Below are 20,692 nucleotides of genomic sequence, written 5' to 3' on the forward strand. Positions count from 1 at the left end.
AGAGAAAGCCCATTCTGAATCTTGATAACCTTGTTATATTTCTCATTGTCTTGTTGGATTATTACCTCGTGGTGCAAAATCTGACTTGAGTGGGGAAGTGGTCGTCCGGGATCAAGCTTGGGACCCCTGGCCTCATTTTCTGTGATTGTAGATACCCCGCAGAGAACCTCTACCAGCTATTCGATCAAAGATCCAGATTTTGGCATCAACACAACCCAATCAGTATATCTATAGCCAAGTATATTGATGTGCCCACTTCTTTGAATTGGATACCACCCATAATCAAATGTATGTTTAGATACATCATAATACATTTAGTTGCTCACAAATGTTCCTCGCGAGGGACATGAAATAATTGACACATCCTTTTTGGGCAGTAAGCTGGGATTGAAATCCCCGACTTCAAGGCTGAAGAACAATGCCTTGACCAACTGAGCTAGAGGCTCAATCGCAAGTAATTGACACACCTGATTTTATTTTTTTAAATGGATAATTGACACACCTGATTAATTGCAAAAATTATATCGGGGAGTGTTACATAATGTAATGCACCTACCTACCATATCGCAGATGGACAAACAAAATCTTTCAACAGGCTTGAAGCATACGTATGTTGCAGTAAGACCAATTTTTTTTACCTTCTTTCTACCACCACATCTATGTACTAGTTTTCCAAGATCCTTCATGTTGAAATATTCTTTCAGATTGTCATTAAGCCTTAGAATTTCATCGTTGGCTCCATTAGTTATAATAATCACTCACATAGAATAAAACAAGTGTCATTCTTCTCGTGCCCATTGAAAGAATTGTCCTACAAACTCCTTTTGTACACTTTTCTTCCTAAAGGTTTCAGGTTTTGGTTTCAGTCTCTGCTTTGGTCGTGATGGAAATAGAGACATGCCAGTTTCATATGGAAATTTCAATAGAAATCCTGTAAAATCACGAAAGTGTATGTAAACATATTCAAATGATAGATATTTATGATGAAACTTCAAGGAATGCTAGAATTAGCACATATACACACTATAAAATATGACATGTGCAAGAAAACACTCATAATGGTTTAAAATTGAACACCTAGTGACATGCGTTGTCACGCATGTCTAATAATTTAGCAACACCACGTTACACATGTAATTGATATAAATATTTATACATAATACATAGTTACATACACCACATTTCACATGCAACTCGTAGAAATATAATTATAAAACACATATTGGTATAGAATACCACTAATACACTAAATGGCAATGAAAGATAGTTTCTTGTTTAAAATGATTATTTAACATTTTATAAACATTTTATAAAAAAATTATAACAAAGAAAGAAAATAGTGAGAAAATATAACATAAATTTTAGGTATAACAGGGCATGGCTAAATTTGCACATGCCTGAGTTTTTAGATTTTCATTTAATTTTTTTAATTTTCAATAAAAATAAAAATAGTCATAATATTATAAAATACAGTATATAATACTACAATAGTATGAATTGTGTAATTTAAATAATTTCCTTCTCCATTTCAAAAAAGCTCTGGCGGAATAGAAGAAAGCCTTGGAAGAGGGGTCGGATTTAGAAGAGGATTGGGAGGATGAAGTCAGTTAGAGGCCGTCTCAAGAGACTGGTCAGTGTAGAGATTCTACAGATGCAAATCTCAGTGGGAAGATTAAAGGATGTCTTGAAAGGGCTGAGCATGCCTCGGTGGGAGAAAATGTAGAGTTGCTAGAAAAAGAGAAGCAGGCATTCTCAGAGGAATTTGACGAGATGTCAAAAATGGGCACTATTCTGGGAATTAGTTTTGAGGAAAATGTAGAGAAGCGAAGAGATGCTCCTTGACATAGAGAAACGACACGTGGCTGAAGAAGGGAAGACACCAGGCAGGGGTGGTAGGGAGCTCAAAGCTCTGAAGAAATTAGGGGATTTCCTTACGGTGTAAATAGTTTCTGGTGGGCTCTTGAGGGTTGTCTTGGTGGGAAATTGCTTTTTGGAAGGGTGTTGGAAGGAGGAGTTTGGGAAGTCTTTATTGCTCCAGTTATTGAACTCTTTACTCTAATTGACGAATTTGGGTGGTAATGGGATTATCTGAGTGTGCTTGAGGGACTTTCGTCCTTCGCGGCTTGAGGAATTATCCTCTGATAATCTTTGACATGCCAAGGTCAATGGGTCTTTGGTTTGGCCCATGAATGTTTAGGTGTGGAGAATGTAGGTCTTTGGTGAGAATAGCTGTTTAGCCGATATGTAATGTTTTTTTGAAGACCCAGTAGGTCTCTAAAATCTCTTAACTTGTGCATATGAATCAGGTTCTATGCCTCTTAAATTTTGTACCAAGGGGGACTCCTGGTCCCTTCTGCTTGTAATGCATAATATGAATATATTGTCATTTTTCAAAAAAAAATAAAATTTCCTTGCCCATTCTAATTTTTTTTACAATTTTTAAATATTGTTTATTTTTTTTTTAATATTTTGAATCTAAAATAGCTTTTCTGAAAGGTCCATGATTTTTTCAAATTTTTAATAAAACTAAAAATAGACATAATATTATAAAATACAGTATATAATACTACAATAATATGAGTTGTGTAATTTAAATAATTGCCTTGTCCATTCTATTTTTTTATGATTTTCAAATATTATTTATTATTTTTTTATATTTTGAATCTAAAAGGTTAAGTTTCCCTGTTTTAAATTTCCTTGTCCATTCTAATTTTTTATGATTTTCAAATATTATTTATTATTTTTTTAATATTTTGAATCTAAAAGGTTAAGTTTCCCCGTTTTAAATAGATTTTCTAGCATTTTCTGAAATTTCATCATAATTTTTTGTCATTGAAAAAAAAAGCATAAATTTTTATCATTTTCATATGTATCTGTTAAGAGAGATTAAGGAGAAAATGTGAGTTAGAGAGATAACTCCCCCTCACTAAATATTTATATAACAGATTAACTACAAATGACCATAATGCCCATATTAGGCTAGACCTATTCTAAAACTCCCCCTCAAGCTGGAATGTATAAGTTAAACATTCCTAGATTGTTACAAATATCGCTCAGCTTTGCCTTATTCAACGGTTTTGTGAACATATCGGCCAATTGATCTACAGATCGAATAAATACAGTACATACCTCCCCCTTCTGAATCCTTTGACGTATGAAGTGACAGTCGACCTCGATATGCTTTGTTCGCTCATGGAAAACTGGGTTTGTCGCGTTATAAATGGCGACCTTGTTGTCACAGTACAACTGTGAGGGTGAAGAAGATACAATACCAATCTCGGACAGGAGTGATCTCAGCCAGATAATCTCTGTGTACTCGTGTGAGCCATAGCTCTGTATTCTACCTCTGCACTTGACTTTGCGATGACGTCCTGCTTCTTACTTTTCCAAGATACTAGGTAGCCTCCCACAAAACTACAATACCCAGTAGTCGATCTCCTATCTACAGGAGATCCAGCCCAATCAGCATCAGAAAATCCCTTAATTCGCATATGACCATGTCTTTTGAATAATAAGCCCTTTCTTGGTGCACCCTTCAGATATTTGAGGATTTGAACTACTGCACTCCAGTGTGAAGTACGAGAGGACGTCATGTACTGACTGACTACGCCAACAGCATAGGATATATCAGGACGAGTCACAATAAGGTATATAAGCTTGCCCACGAGTCTTCAATACCTACCAGTATCCTCCAACAAGTCCCATTCTTCTAGAACTAGTTTGACATTGGGATCCATAGGTGCAGACACAGGTTTTACACCAAGATTTCATGTTTCCTCCAACAAATCCAAAACATACTTTCTCTGTGATAGAGACAAACCACTAGAGGAGTATGCCACTTCTATCCCAAGGAAATATCTGAGACGTCCTAAGTTTTTTGTAGTGAACTCCTTTTGTAAGAAAGCCTTCAGATTCAGGATTCCCCCTGAATTACTACCTATGATAATGATATCATCGACATATACAATCAACATAGGTTCTTGGTTTCTGAACTAAGAGGAAGTTAATGATGTGAATGTGGGGGAGGAGGAAGCAAAGACTTTGGCGCATCTAATGGGATGCCTTTTGGATAGGTTCCCTTCTTCTTATCTTGGGCTTCCGTTGGGAGGTGGCAGACCGAAAATAGGGGCGTGGGCACCAATTGTGGAAAGAATCGAACGGAGACTAGATTCATGGAAAAGGAATTTGGTATCAATTGGGGGCAGATTGACCTTGATCAAGGCCGTGCTGTCGAATCTTCCTATTTACCAATTATCATTATTCAGGTGCCCTGTTTCTATTGCAAAGAAAATCGAATTGATCCAGCGGAGGTTTTTGTGGGGAGGTTCAAAAGATAAAAAGAGCTTATCTTTGGTTTCCTGGGAAGATGTTTGCAAGCCGGTACTCGGCGGAGGTTTGGGGATTCGTAAGATCAAACAGGTTAATGACGCTCTCCTAGGGAAATGGCTGTGGAGGTTTGGCGAAGAACAGACTCAGTTATGGGCGAAAGTGATTGGTGGTAAATATGGCACAGGCGTGGGAAATTGGAGTTCTCTTAATCGATTCAACAAACCTGGAGTGACACTGTGGCGGGATATTATGCGTTTGAGTCCATGTTTCGACCGCGGCATAAGATATAGAGTATACTCGGGGGATAGAATTTCTTTTTGGAATATGGTATGGTGTTCCGTCATACCTCTAAAAGACTTGTTCCCTGATTTATATGTGGTGGCCAGGGACAAACAAGCTGTAGTCAAAGATTGTTTTGAGTTTCGGGCCAATAAGGTGATATGGAAGCCGTTGTTCCGCAGAAATTTCTTCGACAGGGAATTGTTATCGTTGGTTTCTTTCTTTCAGATATTGGAGGACAACTACATTAGTCCATCTGGGACGGATAAAAGGATTTGGGTGTGGGACACATCGGGTTATTTTTCGGTAAAATCTTTCCACAAAGGCCTGTATCCGAGTGCGGCAAATCGGTATGTGGCAAAAGTGTGGAAGATGAAGGTTCCTCCTAGTATATGTTTTTTCGGGTGGAAGGTGATTCAAGGACGTATTCAAACGGTAGAGTTTTTGAGGGCTAGGCATATGATCATAGTCAATCATTGTGCTATGTGTCTCGAAGCAGAAGAATCGGCGGAGCATTTATTTATCCATTGCAAAGTCGCTCGAGTGGTATGGGGACGGGTTCTGGAGAGATTCGGCATCGAGTGGGTTTTCCCTTCCCAAGTTAAGGATCTATTTGAGGGGTGGGCGTTTAATCCATGGAGGTCAAAAGGTAAAGTGTTGTGGTCGATTTCATTTCTGGCTACGCTGTGGGTTTTATGGTCGGAAAGAAACAATCGGATCTTCGAGGGGCTTTCATCTTCTTCCTATTGCCTATATATCAAAGTAGTTGTCTTATCGATTTCTTGGGCAAGGTCTTTGCCCTTGTTCAAATTTGTTTCGGCTTTCGACTTGTGGGCGGGATGGACAGTGGTCTGCAACAGTCAAATACCCACCCATAGAATCGCTCAGCAATGGGTCAATCCTCCAGTAGTCTTTTCTAAGCTGAATTTTGACGGATCAAGCTTGGGTAACCCTGGTCCAGCTGGGATCGGGGGCGTATTAAGGAATTCAGAGGGGAATGTTGTGCAGGCTTTTTCCGGGCCGATAGGAGTCGCCGATTCTACTGAAGCTGAAGTCAGAGCCGCTTATCAAGGAATCCTAATGTTAGGAAGAGAGAGGGTAGCAAACACTATCGTGGAAGGAGACTCTGTAAATGTCATTCGGTGGCTTAAGGGTTCGGTAAATCCTCCTTGGAGATTTCTTCATTTATTCGATGAAATAAAGGATATTTCGGTCGGATGTTCGGTGGATTTCCTTCATATTAGGAGATCTGCCAATGCAATCGCTGATAGTTTGGCTAAAGCGGGTGTGATAAAGCAGTCTCTGGAGCTTTATGACTTTCTTCCCCCTTAATTTCTTATTGTAATGTTTTCTGTTTTCTTTTTTCTTTTCCTGTGTGTAGTTCTGACCTAGTGGGGGGGCGGGAGGTTTCCTTTCGGTCGTTCCCCTTTTATTTATATATCAGTTACCATTCAAAAAAAAAAAAAAAGGAAGTTAATGATGTGAACATTTTCTCCAATCTTAAATTAGTTTGGGTACTAAAATTACGCATTTTTTTGCTTGATAGATCTCTTTTATCCAAATGACAAAATAATTTGGATTTTGTTTGTGGAATTAGGTTCGGCCATTATTTTATTGATTTTTTTATTTCTCACGATTTCTTTTGGATCTAAAATAACTTCCCACCTGTGCATCGCACGGGTTGTCCCCCTAGTGTGTGTGTGTGTGTGTGTGTATATATATATATATATATATATATATATATATATATATATATATATATATATATATATATTTGTGTGTCTATATGTGTATGTATTTACATGTGTATATATACATATGCACATATACAATTGTTAAGAAGAAAAAGAAAAGAGTAAAATAGCCCTAGCGTTGATGTAAAATGCTTTAAAATTTTGAAATAGGACTAGCGCTACTAGAGCACCAAATAAAGTCCCCCAGGTAGGTAAGCCCCCAAGATTGGAATAGATATTGAAGTACACATTATAATCAATAAGGGTATTCCTCAAAGCATCTTGGTTTCTTTGCAACAAGAATAGTCAATAAAAGGTCGCATTGATGGTAATACCTGGACTCTCATTATTAATAACCTGGTACTACAGATCGAAACGATTGTTTGAATACTGTAGTAACACATCTTCCAATAGTTTGTAACAAGGTTGCCATAGTGGGAATCGAAAGCGGGAATCGAAAGAAGGAACCGAAACGGGAATCGAAAGAAGGAACCGAAACGGGAATCGAAAGCGGGAATCGAAGGCTCTCGGAATGATCGGAAGCGGGAATCGTGAAGTCACCGGAGAGTTGCCAGAGAGTCACCGGATATTCGCCAGGAATCGTTGGGGAGTTGGAATCGCAGAGGAATCTCCGGGGAATCGCCGGAAAATCACGTTTCACATAACATTAAACTGTGGTTCCCAAAAGTGGGAATCGCGTTTCCAGGGAATCATAAACCGCGATTCCCAAAAGTGGGAATCGGGTTTCCAGCAAATCCAAACCGGGATTCCTAGTTTTTTGGGATTTGAGAAGATTCCCATTTCGGATTCGCGAACCGGGGAATCACGGTTCCCCACTCCCAAGGAAGAATCCTGCTTCCTTGGTTTGTAAAACCTGCGTTGCTTGGCCAATGGTGATAAGCTAAGGAATATACAATTACCTACAAACATTGAATTTGGTGCAAATGGGGACTATATATGCTTGAACATGTACAACAACAATGGGACCGCCAAAAGCTTTTGAGCCTGACACTAGCGTTCGAGAATTAAAGTCACATGGATGCTTGGTCAAAACAACTCTCATACATTTTACGTCACATGGATCCATATTAACGAGACTACATTATAAAGAGTACAATTAATTTTTATATTGAGATGCCAGAGAGATGTAACTAGAAGCATGGTTTTAAATTTCGTTTGGGACCGAAACCGAAATCACCCAAACCCGAAATTTCTGCCAGAGTATGAAATTTCAGAAAATTGGGATTTTTTAAGTTTGTTTACAAAGTTTTGGCTGAAATTTCAGTACAATAATGAAATTTGCTTTGATTTTTTACCCGAAATTCCGGTTTCGGACATATCCGAAACCGAAAACGAAACCGAAATTTAAATCCATGACTAGAAGCACTTGATAATGTTTGGCATGAAAAAACAATTTACCAATGAAAACATGTCGATGTCCCCTCTTTTGATGTTCTCTTCATTCGGAAGAAGATGTGCAGTCATCATTTCCCATTTAGTCCATGCTTTAGCAGCTTTGTACTGAAACAAGCACAACAGTCGAATGGATTTGAAAGCTAGTGACGATAAATTAATATAATGTAAACTATAGACAGTGAAATAACTAAGAACCATGTAAACTACAGGAAAATCAAATAAAAAAGTAATGATAGAATTCTTCAATGTTAGATATTCATGCTTCAGAGATCTAGTAAACTAGAAATGCCTAAGATCCATAACCAGTAATCGAGCTTGCTACTGGCCCATTGGTTTACATACCAACGGAATGGATTTTCAAAAGTTATCTCAAATTTATATTTAGTATGAGGATATCATCTACATGCAACATGATACAAAGCAGTAGTTTACAGGGTAGGGCGGATAACATAGTGGGCCCAAGAAAAAGACTGAATATTTCACAGATTTGTTTCTAAGAAATGAGAATGACACACACACACACTAGTAAAAAACCCCGTGCGATGCACGGGCCGACAAAGAACTGTACGGACCACATCATAGGTTGATCCAAACCGTCCATGTGATGGAAATGGAACACAACAGAAATAGGTTGTGCCCGTAAAATCATTTCCATAGGCTGATCCTAGCCCTCCAATCTATAGAGGTTTCCATAATATGTTGTTCCTCTTAGGGTGCCCGGAATTCGTCAATATTTTGAAAGGCAACTTGAATCTGGAGTATTATGTAATATGTTCACAAAAATCCGTAGTATTATGTAACCTATGTACCCAATCCGAATTTTGCAAAGAAAAAACGTCATTATGTTGCCTTTGTCCACTTTTTTTATTACAAAAGCATAAAGGAGGGTTGGTAGGATTGAAATTATGTGGCTTTAATGGGTGCCTTTGTTAAAAAGCATAAAGGAGGGGGTAGGATTGAAAATATGTGGGTTGAATGGGTGCCTTCGTTAAAAAAGGTCAAAAAACGTGATGTGTAATTCTATTAGAATTTTTGGAGAAATTCAAACAATTCTCTCCTTTTCTCTTCTGCTATATATATATATATATATATATATATATATATATATATACATATATATATATATATACATATATATATATATATATAGAGAGAGAGAGAGAGAGAGAATATAGTTCCTGAGGTTAACCTCATATAAGCTTATATGAGGTGGTGCTCACAAAACATAAGGTGCCCACTTTGTTTGGATGATCCAAACCATTCATTTGCAAGGCCCCATCATAGATAGGGTGTGTACCAAAAATCAGCTCCATTGGATCATCCTAACCCCTCCAAAAGTGGAGGCAAAAATGGGCAGATTTGTGGACAAAAAGTGTCTATCCATTTTGCCCTCCACTTTTGGATGGGTTAGGATGATCCAATGGAGCTGATTTTTTGTACACACCCTATCTATGATGGGGCCTTTCAAATGAATGCTTTGGATCATCCTAACAATGTGGGCCCCTTATGTTTTGTGAGCGCCACCTCATATAAGCTATATGAGGTTAACCTCAGGAACCCTTTTCTCATATATATATATATATATATATATATATACTGTTGGTGAGCTTAAGCGAACCATTTTTTTGGTGCGCTTAAGTTGTTATAACGCCTCCCATTGGTGCGCTTAAGCGGGACCCAGTGGGACCCAAACATTTAAACGAATGGGAGGCGTTATAACAACTTAAGCGCACCAAAACAATGGTGAGCTTAAGTGCACCAACAGTTTTCTCTCTCTCTCTCTCTCTCTCTCTCTCTCTCTCTCTCTCTCTCTATATATATATATATATATATATATATATATTGAAAGTTGACACATTTCATTAATATTAAGATAGCAGTCAGGACCAGTAGTCCCATCCTGCATTACAAAATATTAAAGTGGACTGGGCCGACATACCAGCACCAGTCCAGAAGAGATAAACAAGGTATTGGCAGTGGTTTATACGCACCCTTGTACTTCACAACATTGTATTCTTTACAATATCTTCCCACCCCCTAATGTGTACCACCTATGAGAAACTATGCCACTACTCACTATCTGGCCATCAGCCTAGATCCTTGAGAGCATCGACTAGCAAGACTGGGGAGATAAATGCAGTTGTCCCCTTTGAGATCATTCCCTCCAAACTCTTAGTTCCCCAGTAAAGACTAGCTAGATTAGCCGGACAAAACAGAGCAATAGGGATCAGCTCTCAAACTAATGTAATAAAACTAAAATCTGGTTATGTAACTTGTCTATTCTATTCAGTAAGTCCTAGAGGGAAACATTTTCCAATTCTCAAGCGTGTAAACTACGCCTTTGCTTAGCATAGCACTTCCCCAAGCTATTCAATCCAACCTAATCTTTCATAAAAACAAATCCGTTTTCCTGAACTGGAGATATGTTTCTTTACTTTTCGACTAACCTCCCCTATCAATTTCCTACTTCCCAATCCTCTTTACACTTTTCCTACTACTTTTCCTCTGGGCCACCCTTATTCTCTCATTCCTTTGCTCCATCGACTCAATCTTTTACAACTTTGGATTGTGATCCCAAGAACATCTCCCTGGTCTTGACTATGTTCTCCTAATAAGAGATCCCAAGGGGATCTCCCATCACTAAGAATTCATTAAAACTCTCCAATTCAGGGTGCCCAGGATCGACAGCTGCTGATGGTAATTGAAGATCTTTACCCTTATCAGTGCCGTCGTTAGGCAGCCCTGCTCACTGAATATCTTCCGTTACTGGAATCCCTTGATCTAGATTCTGATAAAAGTCCAATGATTGACGCCTAAAAACCTATCAAGAGATATCTGATTGCTTTTCCTCTTCCCACAGACGCCTTCGAGTTAACCTCTCCTTATCCAGGATCTTACTAAAGATGGGCAGATTACGAAGGGGGGTGTGAAGTTCCCCCTCACTATTCAAGGTGGACCGAGAAGGGGACGAGCCCGAATTTCGAGCGCCTGCTACCCTTTCTTTAACCGATTGTTTCTTCAGAGGGGAGAGCAGAACCTCAGCCGGTGTGGGTAACACCTTCCTCGCCAACTTTTCATTGTACTTCAGATTTTTCAGAAGCTCTAAGTCTTCGTTAACTAAGGTTATTAACTAAGGTTATTACCCCAATAGCTGGATTGCTTGTGTACTCGAAATGATCGTTGCAAGACATACTTGAAGAAGGCGATTTTTGAGGGGTTTGAAAATAGAGAACACTTTCCGAGCCACGCTTCTTTTTTCTAATTTCCCTTTTTCTGTGCAAGTGCGTAAGCTTTCTATTAAGTAATGATAACCCTCCATGTGTCGCCAAGACACAAGCGTCCTTCCCAAGACCTTTCCTAATTTTACCTTTTCCTGAGCGATTGTTTTTTACCTCATCACTTTTCCTTGCCATGTGAAACCTGTTTTTTAATTTCAGCACCTTTAGATCTTTTGCCGACTTAGTACCACGTGTCAACAGCTTCTTTTCGTCCCCTTTCCTTTTGTTGCCAAGTGGGAGTAGCAACGGTGGTTTCCTTGCAATTGGCAGACCCCTAGAGCCCCTAATCCTAGCCTCCCTACTTCCTGACACAATCTCAGGGGGGAAGGTGGTAGGTGGGGAATTCAAAATTTGAATTGGGGACCACTGTCGGCGCCGGTCTACTACCACTGACCTCTGCCACCTTTTCTGGTAAGTCTACCGTCGGTCCGTCGATGACCCTACATCATCAGAAATTTGGGCAGATCCCTCAAAAGGAGGCAAATTGTCTTTACGACTGGCCTCTCCCACCACCGACATTGCAAGTGAATTTATACTGTCCTCTGAAACCACTTTAACTCCCACCGAGAAAATATTGGAGTCCACCTTTAAATTGATAGACCGAGGAATAGATTTCCACAAAGGGGACATGACTAAGGCAGAAGCATACACCAAACAGTGAGAGTGATTCCCAAAAAGTTGTGATTCAAGAACCTGGCCCAAATGTGATCCTAGAGTCTCCATCGTGGAAGCAGCCCACGCATGAAAAGGAATATCATAAAATCGCAGCCGTGCCGTTCTATCGCCCGTGTCGTAGGCAGGGAACCAAGGCTAGAGAGACAAGAGATACCCTCCAAAAGCCTCGCCTTCACGACGAAGGATCAAAGATGCCTGAAATTCGAAGATGAATCGGAATAGAATGTCCACGGTACTAATGGCAAACGGCTTATCCAACTCTGGGAGGCCCCAAAAAAGTTTAGCCCAGGCCCAAACTTCTTCTAGAAGCCATGAACCAGATTTTAAAGTTCCGATAAGGCAGCATTTGAGGTTCTTCTTTTTATCTTCCACCACAGAGCCCGGCACCTCCAAACATCAAATGATTTCACCACCATCTGCAGATGGGATCTTTTTGGGTCTCCAGGCTAAGCTAAAGTTCTCTTTGTGACGCAGTTCAGCACACTTCCTGCATGAGGTGCGCGAACCAAAATTTCAGTAGCTGCATTTTATGCGCATCCAGTCACTCCCATTCAATCCTGGTCTTCGATTTACTTCTGCTCTTTGGCCAGGAGTTTTCCTAGCTCCGAAATCCAGTCTTCTCCCTCTTGTGTCCCACTCTTCCAAACTCCCCAGGGAACTAGCATGTGAACGTGGTGGGGGCCAAAGAGACCAAGGGGGTCTGTCTGCACCAACTCCTTGCCCAAAAGAGAATAAAGATCTTCTACGGCAGATTTTAAAGATCCCAAGAGAATCAAAGACTTCCATGGCGGAATAGCCTCCATCTAAACATGCCAGGTAAGATTCTGCCAGTGGCTCGAGGTTTGTACCACATTCACAAAGGAGGAACGACAATTGAGAGCCACCCGGGGGGATGTTCCGACGACTCCTAAAGGCTTCCCTGATCGTCATTATATATATATATATATATATATATATATATATATATATATATATATATATATATATAGCAAAAGAGAAAATGAATGGATTTTTTGAATTATTTGAAAATTCTATGAGAATTACACATCACTTTTTTTACTTTTTTTAACAAAGGCACCTATTCAACCCACATATTTTCAATCCTACCCCCTCCTTTATGCTTTTTAACAAAGGCATCCATTAAAGCCACATAATTTCAATCTTACCCCCCTCCTTTATGCTTTTTTAATACAAAATTCTATAGGATGATCTTAACCATCCGATTTAAGAGGAACAACATATTATGGAAACCTCTATAGATTGGAGGGCTAGGATCAGCCTATGGAAATGATTTTGGGGGCACAACCTATTTATGTTGTGTTCCATCACATGGACAGTTTAGATCAACCTATGATGTGGTCCGTACAGTTCTTTGTCGGCCCGTGCATCGCAAGTATATATATATATATATGAGGAAAGTGTTGGTGAGGTCACCAAAACTTATGGTGAGCTTAAGCGCCCAATCACATGGGTCCCACATTTTCTGTGGTGATCCAAACCATTCATTTGCAAGGCCCTATCATAGATAGGGTGTGTACCAAAAATCAGCTCCATAGGATCATCCTAACCCATCCATTTGTGGAGGTCAAAATGGACAGACATTATTTGTCCACAAATCTGCCCATTTTTGTCCTCCACAAATGGAGGGGTTAGGATGATCCTATGGAGCTGATTTTTGGTACACACCCTATCTATGATAGGGCCTTGCAAATTAATGGTTTGGATCACCACAAAAAATGTGGGACCCATGTGATTTGGGCGCTTAAGCTCACCATAAGTTTGGTGAGCTTAAGCTCACCAACACTTTCCTCTATATATATATATATATATATATATATGAGTAAAGGGTTCCTACGCTCAAACGCAGATAGCATATCTACGCTCGAGTGCAGGAAACAAGGGTGGGGCCACATTGTTGGGGTGATCCTAAGCATTCATTTTAAAGTCCCCATCAGGGATCGGGTGTGTACCCAATGGGGTGTGTACCCAAAATCAGCTCCATTGGATCATCCTAGGGTGTCCATTTGTGGGGTTGAAAATGGACAGATACTATATGTCCACTAATCTGCCCATTTTTCACTCCACAAATGAACACCCTAAGATGATCCAATGGAGCTAATTTTTTGTAGACACCCTATCCATGAAAGGGCCCATCAAATGAATGCTTTGGATCCCCCCAACAGTGTGGGCCCACCCTTGTTTCTGCACTCGAGCGCAGAACCTTTACTCTCTCTCTCTCTCTATATATATATATATATATAGAGAGAGAGAGAGAGTGAGAGAGAGAAAAGTGTAGCTACACATTCGTGTAGTTAACATAGCTACACCAACGGGTTAAAATACAGTGGGCCCCACATTGTTTGGGTGATCCAAACCATTCATTTGATGGGCCCTCACATAGATAGGTTTTGCGCAAAAAATTAGCTCCATAGGATCAACCCAACCCTACGATTTGTGGAGGCAAAAATGGACGTGTAAAAACCTTCACAAATCTGTCCATTTTTGCCTCCACAGTTTGAAGGGTTGGGATGATCCTTTGGAGCTGATTTTTTTGTACACACCCCATCTATGATGGGGCCTTTCAAATGAATGCTTTGGATCATCCTAACAATGTGGGCCCCTTATGTTTTGTGAGAGCCGCCTCATATAAGCTATATGAGGGCACCCTTAGGAACTCTATTCTCTCTCTCTCTCTCTCTCTCTCTCTCTCTCTCTCTCTCTCTCTATATATATATATATATATATATATATATATAGCCAGAGGAAAAAAGAGAATTTTTTTATTTTTTTCTCTCGATATATCTGGTGCTTTCTCTCTCATATGCAAATACCTTCTGCTCCCTCGCACGCCCCTTAGCGTCATTTAAAACTATACAGTTACTACATATGGCAAAGGAGAAAATCGGTAAAGTTTTTTTCCTTCCAAACTTTTCCTCGGGTAGACACATACACACACTCTCTCCCTACGCGTCTCTCTTCCCCACCTGGCTGCTCTCTCTCTCTCTCTCTCTCTCTCTCTCTCTCTCTCCCAAAACCCTCCTATGCCTCAAACCTCACCTTTCTCTGGGTCAATTTTGCTTCTTGTTATCTGATGGGATCTCTCTCTAGGGTTTCCCTTTTCTTGCATTTGGCGTCATCTACTACATCGCCCATGGCATTCTTGCTTCTTATTTGTTGACTTTGATAAAATTTCAGATTTATCTCATATTTTGTGGAGGTTTAGATTAGGATTTATTTTCCCTTTTCTCGTATTTAATTTTATTGACTGTTCGTTTTCACCTTTCAATGTTGATTTCATTTTTTTGGTTATGTTTCCATTGTTGATTAGGTGCCTGTCGGTAGGGCTATGAATTTCTGCATTTTCTTTACTATTTTTTTTTCATATTGCTGGTTTTTGGCTTTCATTGATCAAACCCTAAAGCAGCATAATTTTATTGGAGAATACTTTGCCCGAATGCTTTATCATTTAATATACATTGATTGAGCCTCTAGCTTTAAGTCTGTGTTCCTAATCTTTTGAATCAAACCCTAATTTTTCAGTTTTCAAGTATGAAAACCCTAATTTTCAGTTGGGGAAGACGAGGGCATTTTGGTCATTTCCGCCTCGTCGTCTACTCCGTCACCATAAAAAAAATCCATTGTAACTTCAGGGGGAGTACTTGTCACGTTTTGAAAGTCAGCGTTAGAGTTGAAAGTGTTAGAAACTAGAGGGGGTGTATCTGTATTTTTCCCAATTTTAAAAAAGTTACTTTTAGTTTTACTTTACGCTCATTACTGAAATTTATTGGCCTCCACTTTGGCCTCGTGTGATCAGAACCGTTCAGATGAACTACAACCATAAGTCTAGCAAAATGCCTATAGAGAGAGACCTTTATTTGATAAGCCAAAGCTTAATTGTTGGCTGACACACACCTTCTGAAACCAGAGGTAGGTTTCATCTAGTTCTTTTATAAAAGTGTGGAATTCCATTGACACCATAAGCAGATTAGTCAAATTTGTTAGGTCGACTCACCATGTGGAAAGTAAGAATATGTTTTCTCTAATCCTTAGTATTACGGGGATTCAAATCACAGCATATGCGGATTAATCAAATTTGCCGGCCGACTCAACATGTGGAAGGCTAGGATAGCTCTTCTCTAATTCTTAATATAATGCGACTCCAATCACAACGATTAGTCAAATTTGCAGGCCAACTCACGGAGCGGAAAATAAGGATCTCACTTCTTTAATTCTTCATATCATATGGGATTCCCGTTGTCATTATATATACTAGTAAGGCAACCCGTGTGATTCACGAAGCGAAGAAGAAAAAATACTCCATGTTCCATAATTGTAGGGGCTGGATTAATAGTAGTAAAAGAGGCACACGTTTCCTTGTACTCATCTCCAAGAGTCGGAGTCTCGTTTCCAAGAGTGGAGTCCAAAAAAAACGTAACAATCCAAGTGATAATGTTATGGCGGTTTGGGTGTGTTAGCCCAAGGGTTCAACAAGTACTCCTATTGAATTGTTTTGATGATTAACAAACTAAATTTGTTTTAAAGGTTTTATACACTAATGATTTCCATTGGCAAAGTTATAATGTTCACAGTGTACCATCCTCAAGAGTGCATGACAAGGTTGAACTCAAGGTTGAACTCGAGGTTGAACTCAAGCACAAGAATGGCAAATCAACTCAAGCATCAATGGAGTTGAGTGAAGACATGTCAAAGCCTCTACAAGGTGCCAACAAGATTGAAGACCAAGTAAATTTAGAATGTAAACGGTCCTCAATGTTTAGTCTAGGTCTATGGCACAAAGGAGAGTTAAAATCAACCTAGATAGAATTTAATGGGTTTGTGAATGTTCATAGTGGTGTCTCAACATTGTTGGACCCTCATGACACTCCATTTATCTTGAAAAATCAAAGTTCCAAAAGCCCAAACAAAATCAGCAAAATATAAGGAAAATCTGCTGGCCGTAGGCTTCTCGGAACTCCGAGAATATTCTCGGAGCTCCGAGCTCGGAACTCCGAGAAAATTCTCGGAACTCCGAGAATTGTTCCAGGTTCAAAAAAATTAGCCGCTCGGAGCTCCGAGCCCGGAGTCCGAGACGACCGTTGGGGTGCGAATATTTTGTCTTTTTTTGTCCCCTCTATTTATATGAACCTAGGGACTCTTGGGTTTTCTACCCAAGGACATTACAAAGATTTCAAGAGCACAAAAAGCCATTTGTTCTCCTTCTCTTGAAGATCTTCACTCTCCATCTCTCTCTTGTGCCATTTACCTTAGATTATTCTTGAGAGACCTTAGGACCTTCACTTGTTCAATCTTGTTCTTGTGAGAGTGAGTGAGCTTTACCTTAAATTAGCCTATCTAGAGGCAAGCAAGCTTTTTCATTTCATCTTCTTTGTATTTGGCACAAAGGGCGCCGTAGAAGACCCTTGGAGCGTAGAGCTCGATTTGTACAAGGCGGAAGGAACGCCGTATTTAAGTTCCTTGGAGAAGATAGTGGAATCCTCAAGGAGAGTAACTTGAGAAGAGTGGAGTAGGTCTTGAGATAAGACCGAACCACTATAAAAATCTTGGTGTCAAAGCTTCTTTGCCTCTTCACCTCTTCTTGTGTGGTAAGTTTTCACTATTGCTTTGAATACTATTTTTGATTTACTATTCAATCTAAAACTAGTGCAATCTAAGTTTTCAAAATTCTTAAAATTTGAAAAGAAACCCAATTCACCCCCTCTTGGGTTGCTAAGTGGAATTTCACTTGGTATCAGAGCCTAGGCTCTTACATAGGAATTCTCTTTGAAAACCTACAAGGGAAAGATTCAAATGGCAACCTTTTCTCATAGCAATGAGGGGCAATCCACCACTAGACCTCCCTTCTTCAATGGCTCAAACTATCCATATTGGAAAGCTAGAATGAGAGTGTTTTTAAAATCTTTGGATTTTGATGTTTGGAGAAGTATCCAAAATGGATATAATGAACCTAGTGTTGATATGGAACTATGGGATGAAAATGAAAGAAGAGAATCCACTATCAATGCAAAAGCAATGAATGCCTTGATTTGTGCCTTATCTCCCGAGGAGTTCAATCGAGTTTCTACTCTTGAAACCGCTAAGGAGATTTGGGATATGCTAGAGGTAGCTCATGAAGGGACAAATCAAGTGAAAGAGTCCAAGATGAATCTTCTTTTTAGAGAATATGAGCTATTCATGATGGACCCAAATGAAACCATTGCCGAAATGCATACTAGGTTCACAAACATAACAAATGGGTTGAGATCCTTAGGTAAACAATTGTCTAGCAAGGACTTAGTTACCAAAATACTTAGGTCTTTACCTAAAGATTGGGATCCCAAGGTCACCGCCATTGAAGAAGCAAAAGACGTATCAAAAATGGGCTTAGAAGACTTAATAGGTTCCTTAACAACTTATGAAATGATTTTAAAAGGAAGAGAAACCTTAAACAAACAAAAGGAAGATACAAAAAGGAAAGGAATAGCTTTCAAAGCAAGAGTTGAGAGTGAAGAGGAAGAGAGTGAAGAAGACACACAAGATGATCTTGCTCTCTTCACCAAGAGATTCAAGAAATTTCTCAAATTCAAGAAAGGAGGCAACTCTAGCCAAGGAAGAAATAGACCCTCAAACAAAGAGGAGATGAGATGCTATAAGTGCAACAAGGTTGGTCATATACGGCCAAATTGCCCACTCATCAACAACAATGACAAGGATAGGAAGAATAGAAGACATGGCAAAAAGGCTTTGTGTGCGGCGGCTTGGGATGAAGGGAGTGCTTCATCCGGAAATGAATCCAACGGAAAGGATGAAGATGACCTTTGCTTCATGGGACTCGCCGATGTAACACAAGACATCTCCTTATCCGAGGTAAATGATGTTGATGATATATCTCATGAATTCTCTAATGATGAACTAATTTTTGCTTGTGAAAAACTTCATGAAAATTTGGATTTACAACTCGCCAAAAACAAAACAATGAAAAAGTCCTTACAAAATGTCACTAGGGATTTTGGGTTCATGAAAAAGGAATTCGATTTGCAAACCAATACAAGTGAAAAATTGTTTTTGGAAAACAAAGCTTTGAATGAAGAAGTAGACAAATTAATCTTTGAAAACAAAAGCTTAAAAGAAGAAAATGAGAAACTTATTTTGAAATGCAAAGAACTTGATTTGACATTTAAAAAATTCTCATGTGGCAAAAATAAACTAGATGAAATTCTTGAAAATAAGCTTATCTCTCTAGAAAAAAATGGTCTTGGTTACCAACCCTTTTCTAAAGGAAAAGCCTCATTCAAAAATAAAGCTATAGGAAATTTCTCCTACATCCATGCTAACACTAGTGCCTTTATTCCCACTTGTCACTATTGTGGTAGAATAGGACACTTAAGGTTTGCATGCAATGTTAAGAAATCAAAAGCAACAAAATTTATGTGGATTAAAAAGAATGAGCTTTATGATGTTGCTAACCTTGAAGGACCCAAGAAAAAGTGGGTACCTAAAACTTCAACATGAGCTTTGATTCTTGTAGGTGTGCTTGAAAGGAAAACCCTCAAAGGACAAATGGTTTTTGGATAGCGGTTGCTCAAGGCACATGACGGGAGATGTAAGCAAGTTCGCCTTTGTCACCATGAGTCATCAAGGAAATGTCACCTTTGGGGATGATACAAGAAGCAAAATCCTCGGTGAAGGTACCATTAAAATTAAGGACATTAAGGTTGAACATGTTTTGCTCGTTGACAGTCTTTCATTTAATTTAATAAGCATTAGTCAACTATGTGATCTTGGTCACAAAGTTCTTTTTGAAAAAGATAGATGTAAAATTTTGAATTCCAAGAATAATGAAGTTGAATTTGTTGCATATAGAGATGGCAATATGTATTCATTAGCATTAGAAGACCTTGAAAATCAAAACATCCAATGTCTCTCCGCCATGGATGATAACCCTTGGTTATGGCATAGGAGACTTGGTCATGCTCATATGGATTTAATTTCAAGATTATCTTCTAAGAATCTTGTGAGAGAGTTACCTAAACTCAAATACATTAGAGATAAAGTTTGTAGTGCTTGCATTCATGGAAAACATGCTAAAAACTCTTTTAAACCCATAAGTGTATTATCTACCTCTTGTCCACTCCAACTCCTTCATATGGACCTATTTGGTCCCATGAAGACTAGTAGTAGAGGAGGAAGTAGATATGTATATGTGATTGTTGATGACTACTCTCGATTCACTTGGGTGTTATTCTTAACTAGTAAAGATGAAACCTTCAAGAAATTTGTCAACTTGTGCAAGCGAATTCAAAATGAACAAGGGGTTTTCATAAATGAAATTAGAAGTGATCATGGAACCGAGTTTGAGAACTTTGAGTTTGATACCTTTTGCAATGAAAATGGAATCAAGCACAATTTCTCGGCTCCAAGAACTCCCCAACAAAATGGGGTAGTTGAAAGGAAAAATAGATCTATTATTGAAATGGCTAGAACCATGTTAAATGAGCACAATGTTCCAAGAAACTTTTGGGCGGAAGCCGTTCACTCGGCTTGCTATATTTTAAATAGAGTGCTCATTAGACCTCACCTTAACAAAACACCTTATGAACTATGGAGTGGAACACCCCCCAAAGTTAGCTATTTCAAAGTCTTTGGTTGTAAATGTTTTATATTAAACATGAAAGACACCTTGCATAAGTTTGATTTAAAATCCGATGAAGGTATCTTCTTAGGCTATTCAACCCATAGTAAAGCCTATAGAGTCTATAACAAAAGAACTCAAATTGTGGAAGAATCCGTGCATGTCAAATTTGACGAGTCATTTGAACCTCCTAATGTCATTAATGAAGATGATGATGGTGTCAATCTTCTAGAGCCTCTTAGTCAAGTAGAGTCCATTGTCCAACCCTTAGAAAATCTTAATTTAGAAGGTCAACCTATAGAAGAACTTGAAGTAGAAAGTCTTCCTAAACATAGTAGAATCATGTCTAGTCA

At 39.0% G+C, this 20,692-nt stretch overlaps 1 protein-coding gene across 2 annotated transcripts in view; it reads right to left on the bottom strand.

Moving 5' to 3' along the window:
- Positions 1-20,692, bottom strand: part of LOC143849947 (proline iminopeptidase-like) — an 83,378-nt gene that overhangs the window by 29,706 nt on the left and 32,980 nt on the right. Inside the window, exon 8 of one of the 2 annotated variants that reach the window (XM_077359259.1) lies at positions 7,761-7,862. The exons of the other annotated variant lie outside the window; for it this stretch is intronic. Coding sequence (XP_077215374.1) covers positions 7,761-7,862 — 102 coding nt within the window. The remainder of the gene's footprint in view (positions 1-7,760; positions 7,863-20,692) is intronic. 2 annotated transcript variants of the gene reach the window in all.

Source organism: Tasmannia lanceolata, unplaced genomic scaffold (assembly GCF_043159265.1).
Source record: "Tasmannia lanceolata isolate RefF3 unplaced genomic scaffold, GAP_Taslan_0.1 ptg000018l, whole genome shotgun sequence".
NCBI classification, from domain to species: Eukaryota; Viridiplantae; Streptophyta; class Magnoliopsida; order Canellales; family Winteraceae; genus Tasmannia; species Tasmannia lanceolata.